Below are 21,534 nucleotides of genomic sequence, written 5' to 3' on the forward strand. Positions count from 1 at the left end.
GCTATAAGTAGCATATAGGCTATGGACGTAGTTGGGCCTAATAATTTATAACCTGCAATAATGATGGGCTACGCCTGTCCTAGCTACGCCCTTTTTCTTTCTTTCTTTCTTTCTTTCTTTCTTTCTTTCTTTCTTTCTTTCTTTCTTTCTTTCTTTCTTTCTTTCTTTCTTTCCTTTTTATAGATTAATTTGAATATTCAAATATAGCCTATCCTTGCCTGCATCGTTATGACCAGTTATGACGACCCATTACACTAGGCCCATATAGGCTATAGCCTACGATAAAACAGACAAGATCCAGGCTTCCGCATTTCAAAATATTGAATTTTGGCAAGTGGACTTGCGTGCTTAATTAATTGATGATTGGTTGATTGATTGATTGCCAATTGAATCTCCAGACAGTCAAATGTCATCCGGTGAGTTGTTTCAACACTAGTTCGACGCACAAGTTACTTTTTGCATGAATTAGCCTATAAAGCGACGTAATTACCTAACCTAACACGGAGCCTACGGATTGCACCTAATTGTAATTGAATGATACCTACCTTCCCTCAGATAACTCAAAGGTCTATCAAGGTGTACGAGTGAAGATCACGGTCAAAGAGCTGCTGAGAAGAGCTCGTGAAGCAGGGGTGAAAATTGCATCGGTATTGATTACAATCCGTAAAGGGCGCGCGCCCACGTCGTCATCTTCTATATCAACATCATACCACATAAGCTAATTAATCTGTTAGAGACAGTCTAATGTTTTCTTTTGATAGACTACATATTGTCGTTTTTATGGTGTGCTTATAACCTATTGTAAAGTTACATGCCAGAGCATTCCTATAAGCATTTTTATTATTTTTGTATAGGAATATGGAACACATATTTTTCAAGATGCTGGAACTCCATTTTACTACAGTAGGTATATATAGACATATATATAGGCCTATAGTCTTTTCTTTTTTAAATTAAACTTAAACAACTTTCTTGTGACTCATAAAAAGGTGCATTTTCATTAATATACATGATATCCTATTTGTCCACCCCTGATTACCTCCTGTCCTGTTCCAGGGTCTAACACAAAATCACAGCCCTGCACTGACCACTCGATCTCTCAGTGGACTGAGCGTTCGACAGCTCCCACTTATGATTTCTGCTTGACACATCAGATGGATCCTACAGCCAGCTGCGAGCCCAGTAACTTCACTTTTCAACAGCCATGGACTTTTGGAAATCCATCAAACCAGCAATTAGGCGAAGGACCGGTAAGAAAACAGATCGTGTTGGTAACATTTCTTATTGCTTATCTTAGGAGCATAGTTCTTATAGCCTACTTTGATGTTTTGTTGCAGACTCGCTGGTCGGACCCTTGGACATCAGAAGAGGACGTGCATCATGTAGAAGCTCATCTCACATCCTCCCTGTATTCCCATTCACACTGTGGTCCTGTGCAGACCGATCCCATATATGGCTCGTATTTTACAAACGTTTCTCAATACGATACACCTGTCTATGCAAACAGTACTCAATTGTCAACTTCTGTTTTTCAAGGTATTCTGGAGTGCCCTGAACTCAGTGGTGCATGGCATTGGTAAATAGGCTACTGAATTAGGCTATTATATCCTAAATGTAGCCTAGGATTTATGTGTCAGATGTGTTAAGATCAAGTTGTGTGTGTGTGTGTGTGTGTGTGTGTGTGTGTGTGTGTGTGTGTGTGTGTGTGTGCGTTCGCGCGTGCGTCTTTTGGGGTAAAATAGAAGATGTAAGATTTACAGTTTCCTCCAAAAATAAATGAATGCATCTGAAATTTGACCCATACTACACCATGTGTTCGCTCCTTTTTTAAGTAGCCTAAAAAGTTTTACATTTACTGTGGTAGGCAACCAGCATTGTAGTAGTCCTAATACATCCATGAGCCTAATACATCCATGAGCCTAATACATCCATGAGCCTAATACATCCATGAGCCTAATACATCCATGAGCCTAATACATCCATGAGCCTCTTACTGTACTGCATGACAGCGTAGGAAGCAGAGGGGGGGGGGGGGTGAATCCGTGGGCAATTGAGTTGCCAAGCAACGTGTGATGACAGTGTTTGTGTAGTGCGCCCCAGACGAGCCTACTAGCATGCTAGCTAAAAGTTATACGTGTTTATATTTGCTACTTCGTATATGTAGATACGTGTAGCAATCAAACGGTTGACGGTAGTACATTGAAATCATATTTAACGTTAGCTACGGAACTTTGCATTTTCCTAGCGCATGAAAAGAAAAGTTTTGTTAGCTAGCGTAGTAGCACTACAGTAGGCTAACACTATAAGACTAGCAGGCAAGCACGTCCTGCAGGGGGAACAGGCTAACGTGAGCTAGCTAGTCTAGCCAGCATGGACCTGTACCACGTTTTGGAGATGATAGGAGAGGGCTCGTTTGGACGAGTTTATAAAGGTCGTAAAAAATTCAGCGGCCAGGTGAGTTGAGCCAATGTTTGTGATCCAACGTTATGGGCTAACTAGCTTGCTAGCATCCAACTTTCTACCTGTCAGTCTTTTGTCCGTAGCCTTAGCTAGCTAACAGCTAACTTGAACCAAGTCATTATAAAACCAAACACTTGCTTGTCAACCGAAAACATGTGTCTATTGTGTCTGTTGAGGTGGTGGCATTGAAGTTCATCCCTAAGGTGGGTCGCTCTGAGAAGGAGCTGCGAAGTCTCAAGAGGGAGATTGACATCATGAGGGGACTTCAACACCCCAACATTGTTCTGCTGCTGGACAGCTTTGAGACCGAAAGGGAGGTATGATTGACATGAGTCATTTGACTTACTGACTTAAATACAGGTACTGGAGAAAATACGGCATGATTAATAGCCTAAATACCGTCCTTTTGCTATGAACTACTTATCCCACTATCTACTGAACGTTGGTTATGTGAATGCTGTTTTACACAACTTAAAACAGGTAGTTGTTGTTACTTAAAACAGGTAGTTGTTGTTACTGAGTATGCAGAGGGCGAGTTGTTCCAGATCCTCGAGGATGATGGCAACTTACCAGAGAGCCAGGTAATGCCCAAATGCCCATTTCTGAGGAATTTGAGATCAGATAGGAATTACCGCTTATGGGGTCTGAGATCAGGTACATCAATGCAATTGACATCTGATTGTAATTTGATGTACATGCTTTATTTACTAATAACTAACTGAACGTGTTGCCTCTTGTTTCAAGGTCGGTGAGATTGCCTGCCAGCTGGTGTCTGCTTTATATTATTTACATTCACATCGGATACTTCACCGTGACATGAAACCTCAAAATATTCTGTTGGGGAAAGGTGGAGTGGTGAAACTATGTGATTTTGGGTAAGCCTCACTCCATGATGCACATGTGTAATATTATCAATGTGGTCAAATCATTTCATACGATTAAGTGTGTAGATTTAGTGTTAAGTTCTATGAATCATTTTGGCCTATAGTGAGCTGTATTGTGCATGTGTCTTCCAGTTTTGCCCGAGCTATGAGTGTTTCCACCTTGGTCCTGACCTCCATCAAAGGAACCCCTTTGTACATGTCCCCAGAGCTGGTGGAGGAGAAGCCATACGATCACACTGCTGACCTCTGGTCTTTGGGCTGTATTCTTTATGAGCTCCACACGGGGGCGCCGCCTTTCTACACTAACTCCATCTTTCAGCTGGTTCAGCTCATAGTGAGGGACCCAGTCAAGTGGCCCGACAGCATGAGTCAGACTTGCATGGTATTCAGTTCCTTTGGAATCTGTTCAGTGTGAATCATTTCCTGCTATTGTGTACTGTGTGATTATCATAGTAACGGCGTTTTTTATTACCGTTTACATCAAACATCCGATCAGAATACACATTACTGACATGGATGTCAATGTTTAACACCTGCCTGATCAGAGTGTCCCATATCCAACTCCTTGTCATCTTGCTTTGCTAGAGTTTCCTGAAGGGTTTGTTGACTAAAGACCCACAGAAGAGATTGTCATGGCCAGACCTCCTCAAACACCCCTTTGTTGCAGATGGAGTTCTGGGTGAGTCCGGAATGCTTGAATTTACATTTATATTCTGAACCCAGTCGTTGTGGTTGTTAGCAGTAGAGCTCTATGAATGTTATTTAATTTTGCCGTCCCCCATGGCAATGCTGGTAGTGCTGTCGGACCCGAGTGCATCCAGTCCCCTGACAGTGACGCCCAGCCCAGACGTACAGGCTCTCAAGCTCCTGCAGGCAGCCAAGAAGGCACCACCACCCGGCGGGGAAGGCAGGCTGCTGCGCAAGGCCAGGGAACAGAGAGACAAGGACAAGAAGAGCAGACAGGTACTGCACAGTGTGCCGGGATCACACACACATCAGAAATCAGCAGGAGGAAAAGGCTACATTAACGACTACTACTTTGTAACTAACTCCAGACTGAAAATGGAAAGGGACCACCCATAAGGACAGCCTCCGCAGCAAAGACCCCCCACAAAGATTCCCCCGTGTCTTGTTCTAAGCATGTGGGTCAGGACCTAGCCCAGGCTGCAGCAAATCTTAGCCTCACGACAAAGCAGCCCGTCAATGAGACGCCAGCAGACGGGTAAGTAGCACATTTCTTCTCATAAAGGGAGTCGACAAGCTCAGATGAACACACACACTCTCCATATTTCAATTCAATTCCGTTCTTTATTTCGGACCCAGGGGGATCCATATCACAATAAAAACACAGTAAAATTCCCATATTGAATACACACATTTCATATTGAATATATACTCTGAATATTGGATAAATTAGTAATTCTCAAGCCGCCGCACGATTCAGTAGATTTACAGTTGACATTGACAGGAGTGTGTCCTATCCCTGTGCAGGGGTCAGATCAGCCGTGATTATGAGCAGGAGTTCCCGTGTGTGGAGGCTGGACCACGGCAGGGACGGACCAGGACCAGCCTGAGCTCTGTGAGGATGCACAGTCAGGTCAGCGCAACCAGAGCATCCCCAGTCACCTGCCGTTACAATTACTATCATAGTGTGTGTGTGTGAGTGTGTGTGTGTATACCTCTCATGTCCTGACAGCAGCCCGTGGTGGCTCTTTCATCACGTGTGTATTTGGTTAGGATATTGACAGTGATGAGGAGTGGGAGCAGCTGGTCAAAGACACGGACCCAAGGCAGAAGACCTCGAACCCTAGTTGTCAAACCATAATTCCTAAATTGAAAAGGAAGTTGTTGACATCCAAAACCCAGGTAAGCAAACTCCCATAGTATCAAGTCTAAAGGAGGATACTGTATTCCATGCATAACCATGTCATGAACCAGACTCCGTCTTCCTGCTCAGCTGTTGTCTGGTATTCTGGAAGGAGCGTGTCAAATCCGCCCGCCACTGAGAGTCTTAAACAACCTGATCTTGACCTTGGATCCAGGGGACTCCTTTCACATTGGACATGAAGTTGGTCTACCTCATTTCCTGTTTGATTTGGTTCAAGATATTGTGGAGAGCCCAGTGGTCGTTAAGGTTAGTACTAAATGTAATAATACTATGGAATGGGTTTTGCAAAGCTAGGTTCTATCATAGATCCAAGTTGACAAGCTCAACTGTCCAAACTATTTTGTCTCTATTAGCAGCCCTGGAGTGAGACCATACTTGGAGAAGTGATAGTTATACTTTTGGCATACTGGGAGAAGCATCGTGATTGGGAGCAAGCAGAGAACAGGTTCACTTCTGTCCGCTTAAACTCATTGATATCTATTATCTGCTTTTCTCAGATACCTTGGTTCTATTGTCATTTTCAGAATATCTTAACAGTATTTCATATAACACCTCATAACTCCCCACACTATAGACTGGAGGAGTTCTCCAAGCCCTTTGTCAAGATCCTGCTTCGTCCAAACCCCAACCCTTTGGCAGTAGGTATCAAACCAGTCCAAAATTTACATCTTTTAAAATCTAGTGAGGCACCCACCCTCTCTGTGTCCAGACTGCTAATCAGTTTCATAAGTGGTCTGAGTTGACTGAAAAGATTGATTACCCATCTTTGTCTTTTCATTCTCATTTTCTTCTTCAGTCACTGGCAGCCTCCGTTCTGACCATGTTTGTCCATTGTGGAGTGCCTGTGGACGTTTGTCTGGACAGGCTGACCGCTCTGATCAAGACCCTCCTCCACTCAGCCTCAGAACAGGTGCGTGTTTCCAAGCAGGGTGATGTACTGTACATACCGCACTGAAGTGTGTTCCTGTACTCTGAGAATATGAGTGGTGATGTGGTCTTTGTAGGGCTGCACAATTAATCGTGAATTAATCGAATTTGCGATTATGACCTCCGCAATTAACTAATCGCAAAAGGCCGCAATTAATGTGATTAATAATTTTGCTTTGAATTGAGTGTGCTAGGACTCGTTCCCACCGAGTGCGCTGTGTGTAGCAATTTCACTGAGAAGACAGATAGCAGTAGGTCAAGACGTGTCACGAGTACCCGCAGCCGTGAGTAGTGAATAAATGAGCGAAAACGAGGACAGCGAGTTATTAGCAAGAAAGGGATCAACGTCTGTGATTTGGGAGCATTTTGGTTATTATATATTAATATTATATATTAAATATTATTCACAATTATTAATCGCAATTACCATTTTGAAGCAAGTAATCGCAATTATTATATTTTGTCATAATCGTGCAGCCCTAGGTCTTTGCAGTATCTATCTGAATGACCCCTTCCCCCCCCCCTTTGCCAGCCCTGTGTCCCCTTACCACCAGGCTGGGGTCTCTGTGATGGCCTCCTGTCACTGGTCCTACATACTCTCTCTGAGGTCAGAAAACACTCACCGTTCTAATGAAATGTACAGTACCACTATTTACCACCTTGACTTAGTAAGGCCATCCTGATCTTGTGGGCTCACATTCTGTTTCTCTACACGGATCAGTCTGCTCTGACTTTCACTGTCTTTGGCCCATGTTATCATGGATTCGTGATTGTCATTAATAGATATTTCCCTTTACCCATTCCTCCCTTGACAGCATGAAAATGATCCTTTATCGCCACCTATGGATTCAAGTCTTTTAAACTACCTGTGGGGGAGAGTTGGTGCCTCGCTGAAAAGGACAACGCCGAACACAAACTTCTGTTCATCCAACGGTATAGACTAGCACCCAACTATCTAATGCCACTTCATTGTACATTTTATTTTAACCAGTGTTCATGCGTTAACCAGCATTCATGATGTGTAATTTTGGACTCTTCTCACATCAGGTCTGTATGCCTTCCTGTCCATCGCTCTGCTCGTCCTTACCAAGGATCCGTCCTCCTGTGTCCCTCTGTTCTCAGAGAGTGAGACAAAGTGCATAGACACCCTAGGATGTCTGCTCAACATTGATTGGTTAGTTAAATACGTGGCTTCCTGCATAGCACCCCCTACACCTCATCTTCACCTACAGATGTGTTGTTACAGCGTGTTCCATACTAGCACAGTAGGGATGTGTGTGACTCTAGAATGAGATCTCTGCCCTACAGTTAGGGATTTAATGATAACCGGTATAGTGATAAACTATACACACATAACACAAACACATAAAATGTGATTAAATTTATCACGATAAAATTATCATTACAACCATGTTTGATTTTTGCGCTTTGAAAAACTCACTGTCAATACTGCCCAGCATCAACCGAAATTAGCAGTTAGCGTCTCGCAAAAAGAGCATAGTGCTGCTAATTGTTTTTGTGGTTTTCAGTATAAAACCTGGGGAAAAGATTTCAGTGTATCAGTAGTTTTAAAACATTTTCAACTTCATTTTATACCGTGATAATACTGATAACCGTGATAACTGGCCACTATTATCGTGATGTGACATTTTCATACCGTTACATCTCTACCTACAGTGTTGGCCAGTTGGTGGAGGGGAGTCCTGCTCAGCTCTGGGGGGACTCCGGTGTGAGCAGCCTGTCAGTCCTGAGCTGCCACATACTCTGTTTTCCATTTGCCCTTGATTTGCCCAAGGAGACGATGGACAATCTCCTCCAATTGTACCACAGCTCCGGCATCGTCTCAGGCCTGCTGCAGGTTCGAATCCCCCCCTCCATGTTAAAATGTGCCCCTCTCTGACTGACTTAGAGTAGAAAGTATCTGAGTTTGTATGATGTAACTGAGGATAACAAGTACTACTCAATATTGCTGTCCTAAGTTTTCTACCATTGAGACTATTGTGTTTTTCAAGGTGACATTTGATCTTTGATGGGCTGACTGGATCATGTTTATTTTCTCGGTACTCTGTCAGGTGATTCGAGCTCTTCCTCAGTCTCAGCTGGAGCTGCCTCTCTCTCTGCTGTGCCGTCTGCTTCTGTGTGACCCGGATCGCTCCGTTCCCTGCTTCACCGCAGCCGCCGGCACCTGTGGCTTCTTCTCTCCTCCCGGGGAGGGGAAGCACACCGCCTCCAGGGACCAGGCCCCGGTGTCTGAGAGCAGGACCGCCGGCTCTCTGCTCTCGGCCCTGCTGCAGCAGCCGGAGGCTCTGTGGGGCTCCGCCGCGGAGCTCCTAACCCTGCTGTCCCAGGCGGCGCGCTGCTCTCCCAGGCCCGCCCGCCTGCAGCTTCACCTGGAGCCCGCAGCCTTGCGCCGAGCCCTGTTTCACTCAGACGACAGCGTCAGATCCGCCGCGTGCAGCCTGCTCGGGCACCTGGACCCGTTCCTACAAACCTCCACGAACGACACGAAACCGGCCCTGCAACCTGACGTCTTCAGAGACATGATTGGCCGTCTTCGTGACCCCTCCCCTTCTGTCCGGCGGATGGCCTGCAGGGCAGTGGGGAATTGGCTGGGTCTGATTGGACAAGCCGACGTAAAGGCCGAGTCGGCGGCTGTGGTCTCTACAGCGCAGGACAAAACGAAAGGCAAGGACAGTGGCGTGTGCTCTCTGGTATGGGCAGGAAGAGACTCGGCCTCGTTAGTGAAAAAGCCAACAGACCGGGAGGAGAGAAGCAGGTGGGTGGAGGAGGCCAAGAGGGCGTCGGCCGCGCTGCCGGCCCTCATCACGGACCCCGACGCCCTGGTACGCCGGCACTGCTGCGCAGCCCTTGGGAACGCGGCCACAGTTGAAGGAGCGGCGTCCGCGCTGCTGGAGGGAGATGTGCCCCGCCTGCTTCTCAAAGCCGCCTGTGTCGATTCCCAGCACTCAGTCAGACGAGCAGCCAACACAGCCCTGTTCTGGTACAGTCAGCAGGACGCACTTCGACAGGTATACTGTCAGCACTAGGTGTATACCTCAACATATCTAGCTAAAAGTCCCTTTATTTTAAGATTTTCAAGTTACTGTGACACTTAGAATTATCAAGAGTTGTGTTGAGTGAAATGTTTGTTCTGAGAAAAAAGAAGGAAAAAAGACAACAGAATAGTGTTTTTGTAAGAAAAATCTTGAATTGATATTTTTTTTATTTATGTCCCTACTACTTAATTGATTGGCTTTGTTAATGTCCTAGGCATATCTCTCCCTGCATGTAACACCCCCCCCCCCCCCCCCCCACACACACACACACACACACACCCCACCACCACCACCAAACCAACATAATGTTGAACCCTCACCAATCTCCCTTCTTTGCTTTAAGGCCCTGATGTCCCTTGATGCACTTGAGAAACTTCACCAGGCTTCACAGCATGCACCTCCACAGTGTGGCTATCATCAAATCATTAACCAGCTAGGAGGTCATGGGTGAGAAATCTAGGACACTAGATCTAAGAACGAGTTTCCTTCAGTGTAAAAGCTGTGATTCACAGTCTGATGGACTGAACTGATTCATCTACAGGATACAACTAATTGATGAAAATGTTTTTCAATTATGCACATTATCTGAAATTGTAGTGAGATTTGAGCATAAGTTAAATTCAGGCCAGTTTGACAGGTCATTGTAGAAAGGGGAAAATGCATTTAGGACAAACAACTTGCAAAGCAGACCGAATACCCTGAATTTGATGGACGTGTAATGGATATAACATCTTAATGTTTCGTTTAATTTATTGCAATGGACCATTTGTATTTTGTTTGCCATTACAGTTATGCTTTTATCTTTGATAATATCAAGTAGGTTATATGAAAGAATGAAGACTGATTGTGGTTGCATTATCATTTTCTTGATTCGATGTGCAATTTGACATAACATTAAATAAAATGTAGATTTATAAACCGTTCACGACACAATTGTGAAAAGTCCAAAAACCAAATTATGAAGATCGAAACCAATATAAATTCAAGCGAAACCAATATAAATTCATTTGGGGTTTGGGGTACAGCGGGGTGTTAACTAGGCCAAAAGTTGAAGTTGGCGGTACCAGTGAGATGACATGTTGCGATTCTCTTATGACAAGTAGGCTATGTGTAGCTGAAATGACCAAATATGCCTTTTTCTTAACTGAAGTATTAGTTTACCCGAAAAACACTGTTCTGAAGGCCAGCAAATTGGTAGGCCTTTATCCAGATTCACTGACATTTTTAGATTATAATCCCAATAGGCCTGCAATTTTATACTCTGCTCGTTTTTAACAAATATGTTCCTATTTAGCCACGTAATAAAATGTGAAATCAAATCGAGAATCGTTACCTCCTTTTATTTTGTCTGAAATATATACAATAACGATTTAATTGTTTCAACTTGAAATTTAAACTTAGATTGGGCCTCGGCAAATGCACCTGGTCGAGGGTGAATCTTCTGAAAAATCGTGTTTTAAGGTACAATACATTTATGCATTTTTGTACATTTGTAAATCAAAAAAACATTGGATTGGTAATTTTGTCACGTTTTATATCGTTTCTTTAGTTAAAGAGGCTACGGTAGAAATTTGACGTTGATACAGGTTAGGGCTTGTTCTCTACAGCAGAATCTGTTCAACGCAATTCAAATTAGGCCGTGCGTCTGTGCGTTAGTCCGTGTAATCCGTTTCATAAAAACATCCATCAAAATGTCTACGTTCAATGTCCCGTTTCGCAGCAGTTCCAGGTATCCTAATCTGTCCTTTATGTCCTGTAAAACCACCCGCCACAATTATCCGCGCGTTGTGAATAATCCCAAAAAGAACGAACTAAACAGTAGGTTATGCAGACACGTTACTTTATTGGTTTAAATTAAACGAATGACATGTAACACAAAGAAAATATATTGCCTAGGAATGTTGCATTCATTGGGAATGACTGCTTGGTATTTTAGCTGGCCGTTTTCTCGACATTGCTGCTCTGCACAGCTTATGACATAAATATATCACAATAGGTAGCATACATTACATTAAAAGCTGTACTTCATAAATATGTTTGATTGTATAACGCCAAGACGTCAGAGCTTATTTGGGGAAAAAAACATTCAGTGTCTACTCATTCAAATGATATACATTTTCACCAACCATCAGTGTACAATAGCCTATCATTGATACATTTCACAATTATTGCGTTTTTATCTATTCTAAAAACGAAAACAATTAATTGAACTGATTCATATTTAAAACAAAAGTCAAAACTATTTCAGTGTGGTCAGCTTAGCAAAACTATGGCCAAAACAGAAAATGTATCCATACAAGAGGATTTTAAAATATTTGACACTGCATCCTTAGATAGAAAAGCCAGAAGGAACATGAAAACTATCACAAACATTCAAGTGAAAAATAGTATTGTTTTTGTTTTGTTTTTGTTTTTACAAGAAATAAGCAAAGGCTAACTACCATCTCTCCTTCAACATAACTATTGAAAAAGTCTTACAAATTGGAGCAAACCAGATATAAAATCACTTCCCCTGAATATGTTGCCTATAAAGCAAGTAAAGAGACAGAGGGTCACTGGTGTCTGAAATCCCATACCTTCCTTTCCATAGAAGAGACATCACTAAAGAGACAAGTGGGTTTGCTGAAAGACAGCATATGATGTGAGGCTGCCATGGAACACATGTACAGTAGCTGTAGCATCATAACAGAGAAAGACAAGTCAGCCATGCAAAAAGATAGATATGAATGGTCAGTCCCATCTACTGTCAAGAATTACCAACTGACAATTGTAGGACTTACAGCGTGAATTGCATAACCTGAGCTGCAAAACTGATTGCACTACTGTATATTGCAAGTATGCCATATTGCAATTACAAAGCCATTAGTCAACCTTATCAACACAAAAATGTCCAGTCTAACATCAAAGCAATGTGCATTTTTTCTTTGTATTACTCATTTTTGAAGGTATTCTAACTAATCTGTACCATATATTTATAGCAATAATCTGTCACAAATATGCTGAGAAAAAATCAGTTGTGTTCGTAAGATCACTAATGAAAATACATCAAGACCAGTATATATGGCCATTGTTGATTCACATAGTCTTACCAGCATATAAACATACCTGGTCTCTGCTGGAAATCTAGCCCATCACATGTTTTAGATTCATTCAACAGGAGACCCATTCAAAATTGATTGTCAAATAAAACATTACAGCTTCACAGTGCAGGCCTACTTGGTTAGACTTCAGTAGTGCAGGAATAGTGGAAGTATAGAATATAGTTGGTTGACTTGTACAAAAAATTAAATTATTTAAACATGCAATTACCCTCTTTTGCCCCTCTCACCAAAATAAAAAAAAACATTCAATCTTAAACATTCAAATGAAAATTGAACATTTTCTCTGTCATGATTCTTTCAAAACTACTTGCAGATATCTTGGTGTCAGGCATTGGTGTCCTGCTTGAGCCGCTGGCTACGGGCCTTGTACACCTCAATCAGCAGGTCTTTAACATACTGGATCTCACGCTCCACTGATTCTGCCTTATCTCGAAGCTCGCGGTTCCGCCCCTCAAGACCATGTAGTTGTTCCTCTAGGGAGTCTAGCTCCGCCCTTTTGCGCTGGCGATACCTGGTGAGGTCAAAAGAACAGTCATTTATAAGAGTGAATCATGTAATGAAGCCAAGTGCCACCTCTGCATGTGCTCGTTTTTTTTTCTTTTCAAGCATGGACAAAACGACCGACTGCATCTTTAACACAACACCCAAAATGAGTGTTTGGTTGAATCATACCTGTGTGCGGCAGTCTTGTTCTGATCTCTCTTCTTCTGTTTGCGTTCTCCACGGGGGAACTCTGGGATGGCCTCTAGTTCGGATTTCACTGAACATGAGTCATCCTTTAGCCCCTGCACTAGCCTGTGGTCTGGTGACCCCAAGTCCAGACTTTCCCTATCCACTGACAGACAATCTGAACCCTGATCCTCAAGGAAACCACAGTGGAAGTCATGTTGGCGTCCCAGCTGCAAACTCTCTGCTTTGACCTGCTCATGGACAGCACCGAGGAAGCTATGATAGGCCTCTGGTGGCGTGGTCTGAAGGTAACAACCCTCACCTCTCTCAGTCTTCCAAGGAATGGTATCCTTTGCCATCTCACCACCACCTTTGACATGACTCAACACTTCCATCTCACTGCTACAGTCACCTGCGCCATTTATCTCCCTCATGCCATACATCAACAGATCATCTTTCTTGTGTGGGTCATCCAACGGCCCGCCAAAGCCATACCCTCCTCCAACGACTTTGCCTCCACCTGTAAGCTCCTCTGCGAGACGGCAATGTTTCTCCTTCGGAAGAATGGCGCATCTTCTAATCTCGACTGCACTGCCCAGGCAGTAACCCTTCCCTACTACGCGCTCATCCTCTATGCAACTGAAACTACCATTATGGGTCACCGCCGAGTTACCCGAGCTATTCCCTTTGGGACTCCATAAACTATTCTCATAGACCTCGGCCAGCCTCGGCCCATCGCTAACTCTTTTACGGCCACACCCATTGGGGCGACTGCAACTGTAAGGGGCGTGTCTAGGAATTTTTGATCGGCCAATGGGGCCGCCACAAAAGCTCAGCAGGTCTAGTTCCCCAGTTGCCAGGGTAACAAGGAGAGGGCTTGATTCCGATTGGTTGGAAGTAGGGTATGACGAATAGGGCAATTGGTAGTATGATTGGGGACCCACAGGTGATGGACTCTTGTCGCATTTTCCCAACTTGGCCCCTTTCTCTGGCAGCGGCTCGGACAGGAAGTAGTCCTCCAGTTGTGCAAGTTCCTCTTGCAGCAGAGAGGTCATGACCTCCAAGTCAGAGGGCACCTGTATATCATTCTGAAGGGGTGAAGGGGGAAGGGAGGGATTGGGGGAGGGAGAGGAGTGAGGGTTTGGGAGGTAAGAAGAGAAATCCACTTCTTCCGTCATCCAGTCAGAGAGACCATCACCTGTGGTGGAAAGACAAAAAAAACAAAAATGTATGATTTCCATATATGAAACATTATCATTTACTTTTCACAATGAATTTGCGCCGATAAAGGTAAATTAATTGAATCTTTAAATATCAAGCATGAAAAAACAGAACATGCTAGAAAATGTATTTGTGCAGAGCCATCTTGGATAATGAAGATCGAGGATAACTAAAATATTTTACATTTTAAATGCTACATTTCTCAGAAAATAGACATGACAAGTTTATCACTTACTGTGCAAGGAGAAGGAATGTACTGCACTGCGGTTCCCACCTGAAATGTGGAAAAATAAAAAAGCGTATTCGCTGCAACTCACCAATTAAGTGCTGACTCTCCTCTGGCACCTCCCCCCTGCACCCCTGTGATTGGCTGTGGTTAGCCTGTGGGTGAGAGAGAGCGAGGGGGTCTGCCGGGCAGACGCGAAGAGTCTTCCAAAGAGGAGCTGTTGCTGCCATCATGTAGTATATTGGTCTTTTGATTCAGTTCAAGTCCAAGCGTACGCCTTGAGGTGGTGGGGTCTGAGAGTTGAGCCACAGTGAACAGGGCTGGGTGAGCATAATGAAACCTATAGGATAAAGAATTAGAGGGGGTTGTTACATTTTTCCAGACACAGACCACACCTGCAAGTATTTCATCCAGCAATGGAATAAGATGAACATTTCAGGGTGAACCCCTTAATTGCAATGGAGGTCAGAACCTCAACAGGTTTATATGACTGATTGACAGACACTTATTTTTCTTAATGTGGCTTATTGACATATTACTGACATATTTTCCACTGAAATTACATTATTGAAATACATACTACTGCATACGATGATCTTAGGAACTTTGTTCTAACTCTGGATCTTATACCTTTTGAATGTCTCTTAAAAATAAAGCCAAAAGGCTACACTCATTTTAAAGTAGTTTATCAGTCCATTGAACTGCATACTGAAACGTTATTACTGTATGTTGTCAGAATTAACAGCACAGTGGATCATCGGCTTTGACTTAAGAAGAATACCACCATTTGACACAGGAAGCTGAGAAATGTTACACCAAAGCAAAAGGTGGCGGAGATGCACTTGATGCTCTGAAAACACGTGGGCAAAACCAATGACGTAATCCATAACTGTATCCCAGACTCACGTATGAGCCAGCTACCTCCTCCACGAACCCCATGGGTTGAACCCATACAACTTACTCTGACACTATCACAGCACTCATGAGACTCAATGTCCTCTATGGTCCCAGACTGTTAATGTTGTCTTTACAATATCAGAAAGTGACGTCTGCAGGAAACCAAAAACGACACTATCCTTAAGAAACAAGCATAAGAGACTCAATTAAGTGTATCATGATTTTAGTTTATCGTGCTATGTTTATGCTATGTTTATACTTGTGTGTCGAAAACCATACTTTGCAGTTGGCTTAATAGCTATCGTTGACGATAGCGCCTTTCCAGGTGAAATACAATGTTTCCAGGACACCATATTGTGTTCAAAATTACTACTGTAGCATAGTTTTGGAAAGTTTTGATTACGTCCGGGCTGATTGATCAACATCAGCAGGTTAACATCCCAGTCACAAAGCTCATCTTTAACAGACACCAACAATGACACGTTCTAGAGTAGGCTACTTTGAACAAAGTATGATAAGAGTAACAAGTTCAACTTACTCCATTCTTGCTGAAAATGTTGTGAGTTTGGGTGCGTTGCTAGAGCAAAGCACGGCGTTTTCTCGGGTCGGAGTTGTTTGGAATTTAGAAAGCCATCTTCCTCGGAGTATCCAGGACAGTGTAGAAGTCAGGTCGGGCTGCTGCCTTGTTATGATGACCGAGGAGCGATTAATTGAGTGGAGGGAGCATCACTTTCATTCACACCTAGCAACCAGCCGCGTCACGAGGACGAACCATGCTGGTTAGATTCCTCCGCCCGACCTTCATCGTATTTACCAGACAACAGAGCCCATAAGTAGGGGATATATAGGATTTTGTAGTGGCAGAAATCTTAATAATTAAGTAACATACTCACTTTCAGATTATGCATTGTGGGTGGTTCTTCTAGCAGGTGCACAACCGCAAGGCTACGCATGTGTGTCTTGATGTGCAATAATGGCGACAGGGCTTAATGCTATATAGAGCGTAAACAACTCCTAATGCATTGTTTACCAGGGACTATTTGATTTCATTCAACGAGGAAGAATACATTATCAGGAGATGCGTGGTTGCTATTGCAAGTGAATTGCATCAGTTTCAGGCAGAGAGCAGATTCGCTGGATGTACTGAACCTGTCGCTCTGTCATTGGCTGGGGAGGCTGTATCTAGTGCGCGATTGGCTTACTGGTAACAGACTTGGCACCTCGACGGTTTTTAGTTTACCGCTCTCTGTGCACATGTTCCATGTAAACAACATTCTGACCAGCCTTCAGACGGGAAGCGAGTTGCTAGTAGAGCCGAGGCTTCATGCTCTTTTCACTTCACCTTCATGTAGGCCTACCTCACTTTATTCACTTCATATAGGCTATTTTGGTTGCAATGACTGGTGGTCACAAAAGTGATGCCCTGTGTCATATAACTTAATATAAAACACGTGCTGCACGTATGTCCCTGTTGTTACATTGTTTACATTGTATTACAAATATTCCATGCTATGCGTATTTTACAGAATAGACCTATAGAGTGTAGCTCTAAGGTCACAGTCGGTTTAGACATACGTTACTTGTTACTTGTGGTAGTCTAATTATTATTTACAGTAGTGAGGCGCAGCTGCCCAGAACAAATTAATACTGATAATGCCTGCTAATGACGATTATGCAAAGAATGGTGCCTTGTTTCCACCCCTTTCAGCAAACCCAAAAGCTAATGGAAGGAGCTGTGTCTTCCTGTTGCTATAGCAATAGCGAACACTGCCCCCTATTTTAGACATGTTGTCTGGTTGCTGTTGCCATGGGATTTGCAGCGCTCGCTTTCGCTCTCTTGTCTCCCTCCATCCGTTCCCTGCTCCTCACTTGCTGAGTTGCATCTCTGCAAAAGTTCTCTTTCCAATAAAAATAAATATACATACAAATAGCGTTGGGGAAGTTTGAAAGGTGTGTTGAACTATGGAGGTGAACTTGAAACTTCGAGTAGGCTAAGCTATACAATACCAGATGGTCTTATTATATTAGCCTATTTAATCCAAAACCTATGCCCATGGCAACTATGTCTACATGGACTTTCTTCTACAAATAGCAACATCCCCCCCAAAAAAAGAATTGAAAATTGAATTGGGGTAGGCGAATCTCGGGAAACACTAGATTCTGCGAAAGGATGGGGACAACCGCTATCGTATAGTCTATAACCTGTTCAGCATCCTCCAAGATCGTTTGAAGTAGTGTGGTGGGTATGGCTAGCCTAGTCTAACACATTCCGGTTCAGAGTATAGTTGTAGAAGGGTAACCTGATGCAATCTACACAAGCGCGATCGTAACGGAGATGATGGTGAGATAGTAATGGTGAGATAATAATGGTGTTGTGCGTCTCCCAGGAAAGCGCTGACTCCTCGCGCGGCTTGCGTTAATTGGTCCAGTGGGGGTCTTCTGTGTGCTCAGCCTGTGAGAAATCCCTCAACTTTGCCTATGCTGCCGTGTTTCCCAGTCTTCATGACCATCTCGATGATTTCCTATCCTATAATAGTGCGCGGAGCAGTAAATATTGAATCTTTACACTTAGCTAGTCTAAACGGCTATTTGAATTACACACGTGGGCCATCATTTCCCAATAGCCATAAAATTAATAATAATGATGCAAATAGGCCTATGTTTCTGTAGTCCTATAGGACAAAAGTCTTTAAAAAAAGTTGTTGATTTAGGTAGGCTACATGCACCCTTTGCCCATAATCCAGACCAATAACGGGAAATTCAGAAAACGAAGTAGGTCAAACCCTGAGCAACAGGTTGAAATGCTGGTCTGCAAAAATGTGTAGGCTTCCGTCAGATTTTACTTTCATGTTGCGAGTCTGAACATACAGCAACACGCAAAGAGCTCCGAGAGGAAGCACAGCATGCCAAGTGCATGTGTGGCACATTAGTAAGAGTTACATCACAATTTCATCACTATCTCCCAGAATTCATTGTTGTCTTCCTTTCTTGAACATGCGATAAAACAGTTTAAAAATGACTTGTGAATAATAATACATTAATTCCAATGGGGATGTACGTATTCCCATTCAATTGTTTAGAAGTGCATTTTCCCTACGGGTTGCATGTCTGCATGCTTCTTTGTTGCGACGAAGCCTATAACGTTTGGGGCATTTTGTCTTTCATGCGTCTGTAAATCCCCCCATTGCATTTCTTTGAATCAGTGTAAACCCGATTCAAGTCAGGTGGTTATGGTATGTATTTAGTATTCCACAAGGAACCCGTGATAAATTAGCGCTGTTTGTATTAAAGAGGACAGGTTGTTTCTGTTTACCTTAGGGACGTCAGGGTAGCCTATTGTTGGGAGAGCGCTCCTTCATGGTTGGGTGTGTGTGGAGGGGGAGGGGGGGGGGGGGGGAGGGGGAGGGGTCAAACTCGCGCCTGCCACCTTGACGACCAGACTGGCGCAGCGAGCGCACATTTGGTGACAAGGCACAATACACGTATGACAGTCTTCCCAACAATCAAGAGCCCAAAAACGTGTCAATATAGTGCGCGACATGCGCTTGCTTCTCTCACAAGAGTCAGGGATATGCCTGCCATTCTTGTTTTAGAAGTTAGGACCGGTTTCACAATGAAGTGCAATCAAGTCTCATGTGGCTCCTGAACTGTCATCACTCGCTCGTGGTGTGTCAGGTTGATCTCCATTCTAAGGCGAGTCTAAGCCCTTGAGGCCTCTAATCTATTGCCTTTGAGCTCTGGGTGTGTCTTTACAGAGACCATGATTTTTATTTAGATTACGCTTATCTCATTAAAAACGAATAACATTAGGCAATTTTAACTAGGCTAATCGAAACCATTAGTCTTGTGAAAATGGTCAATTATTTTCAGTGTACACTGTAGGCATACCGAGTTGTGAATAGACTTATTGGCCCCTGAATTAAATGTTTATTTTTGCCTCACATAGGCCAGTACAAATTATAATGGCCGGGTTTCCCGACAAAGAACCTTCTTAAGGAACCCTTCTTAAGCAACCCTTTGCATGGGAGTTAAGAAGTACTTTGGAGTTAAGCTTCTTAACTCAGTCAAGTGCTTCTTAACTCGTTCGGGAAACCCGGCCAATATCATAAATACCTATTAGAATGCAGTTAAAACTGAACATAAATCACTATAAAGGAGATGGTTCCACTATTGCAGAGAAGAAAGCTATATAGCCTAATCTTTTTAATTGACAATGACAGACATAACTGCTGTTTTTTATATATAAAGATTGCTGTGCAATGTTATCACCTCCACCTTTCAAAGAATGTTTGTCCAGTATAGTGCTGTTTCACATTTCAGAAAAGTAAATTTGTTGCCCTCCTCTGGACACTATTGGTATATATTATGAATGCAGGTGGAATTTGATCGTTTCTCTAAACATGTTGCCTAGTGATGTGAATGTGTGTGTGTGCGTGTGTGTGTGTGTGTGCGTGTGTGTAATCGGGATATAAAATTATTTAGTGATGTTAAAATCTGTGGCCTGCATGTTCTGAAGGAAATTTGAGAAACATGTTTTGAACGATGTGGCAGAATTCATTTGATCATCTCAGTGTGCTTTCTAAGAGAGATATGTCTTCATTTTCTCATCTTTTAGGTTGTTTTTATGCACTCCTTGATATTTGCCATTAATATTGACAACACTCTGCGAGACCCTCGCCTTCCCAGAGCCCGACCAGCCTATTAGTGCGCTGAAGGCCTGGGGACCATGGCAATCTGTGCGTGAAACGGGAGGGAGATCTCTGGATGCTCATTAATATTTCACCAACATTGAAGCTGGTTGTCACTCATGCTCACTGCCCTCTTAAAGAGCTGTTTATTATTCAAAAAGGCACCTTAGAGGCTGTCAGGCCTGGCATGGCATATGCAATTCTCAATGTCAGACAAAGACTTGTGTTGATTTTATGTTGTATTCACATACACATTCAAGTGGGAGTTTGTTTGTGTGTGTGTGTGTGTGTGTGTGTGTGTGTGTGTGTGTGTGTGTGTGTGTGTGTGTGTGTGTGTGTGTGTGTGTGTGTCTGTGTGTGTGCAGCTGTGAGACGTACTGTAGCAGCTTCACCTGGGCTGGCCTAAAGGTAGAGTACATGGGCCATGTTCCTGTCTCAGACTATCAACATCAGAGGGCATTAGCGTGTTTTTCAGTTGCTCCATTTATAGCCAGGGAATGAAACTCAAAATCAAATTGTATCTACTTGGCAAGTGGTTGGCTGTGATTCCCTGCGTGCTTGTTTTTGGCACACTGCTCTACGAGGATCTTGAATACTGCATTAATCAAATGATTCCACTTTCACATTATCGTCGGTCTGTCAACACACTTTTCACTCACTGAGGTGTCATTTTCAACTACAGGGACTGAGTGAACACAGGAAACATTCACTTGACACTAATGTTCATTCCCATTTCAGAAAGCGGTCTTACATCAGTTTTGGTATTGTTGTTATGGCAGCTATGGCAAACAGTCACAGCTGATCTTGTTTTATTACAGGGGCAGAGACAAATTAAGTTACTTCTTCATGACCTGAGAGGACTCATTTGACGGATCATTCTCAGATTGCACCTCAACTAATATTTTCAGCATACTTCCAGTTGAATACATCAACATTGAAATTCCTATTTGAGTTAGGGCTGAACTTCTTGTTTATTTTAAAAAAGAGCAGATGATTAGTACTTTCATTAGAGACCTGAAATTAAATGAAACATACTTAATTTTCATTTTTATTTAAAAGGTGCTTATGACATGATAGTGTTAGCATGTGGCCTTTTTAAGTACCAAGTCGGTGTTTACAGCTCAGGCTGAACACAGAATGTTGTCTTCAACCTGACCTAGTTCAAATTGTAAGCATGTTCATGTTATTTCCCTGTATGAAAATTGCTTTAAAGAATATAAAAAAAACTAATATTAATTTCTTAACACATTCTAACAAAACATAACGGTACAATAACAAATACAATGTCTGGCACAAATATTTTATCAGAACGACTTCAACATACCATTAATATAATATAATCGAGTGAGCATTTAGGAAAATATGTATTAGATTCATTGGCAATTACAACTGTGCATACATATTATTTTAAAACGTTTGGCAAAAGGAAACATGTTTCTATACTTTCTCTCTTCATACACAGTTCCCTTAATATATTCATTGGCATGGCAGGTAGTATCAACTCATTTAACCAGGCG

At 42.9% G+C, this 21,534-nt stretch overlaps 2 protein-coding genes across 2 annotated transcripts; one reads left to right on the forward strand and one right to left on the reverse strand.

Annotated features, from left to right (window-relative positions):
• Positions 1–2,370: 2,370 nt before the first annotated feature.
• Positions 2,371–10,030, forward strand: stk36 (serine/threonine kinase 36 (fused homolog, Drosophila); the record flags this gene model as incomplete). Its single annotated transcript, XM_084449873.1, has 20 exons — positions 2,371–2,454; positions 2,637–2,777; positions 2,964–3,041; positions 3,205–3,335; positions 3,477–3,726; positions 3,930–4,023; positions 4,141–4,307; positions 4,400–4,566; positions 4,836–4,941; positions 5,082–5,210; positions 5,302–5,478; positions 5,586–5,677; positions 5,807–5,870; positions 6,029–6,142; positions 6,692–6,766; positions 6,975–7,092; positions 7,207–7,333; positions 7,837–8,017; positions 8,232–9,188; positions 9,559–10,030. The coding sequence occupies 20 exons, from the start codon at positions 2,371–2,373 to the stop codon at positions 9,664–9,666; spliced, it is 3,360 nt and encodes a 1,119-aa protein (XP_084305999.1). The 3' UTR covers positions 9,667–10,030.
• A 2,610-nt stretch (positions 10,031–12,640) lies between these two features.
• Positions 12,641–14,665, reverse strand: atf5a (activating transcription factor 5a; the record flags this gene model as incomplete). The annotated part of the gene is made up of 3 exons (XM_084449484.1): positions 12,641–12,827; positions 12,989–14,183; positions 14,524–14,665. 3 exons carry the CDS (start codon positions 14,663–14,665, stop codon positions 12,641–12,643), a joined length of 1,524 nt encoding a protein of 507 aa, XP_084305610.1.
• Positions 14,666–21,534: the final 6,869 nt, after the last annotated feature.

The sequence above is a fragment of the Borostomias antarcticus genome (assembly GCF_949987555.1).
Source record: "Borostomias antarcticus genome assembly, chromosome: 15".
Classification (NCBI taxonomy): domain Eukaryota; kingdom Metazoa; phylum Chordata; class Actinopteri; order Stomiiformes; family Stomiidae; genus Borostomias; species Borostomias antarcticus.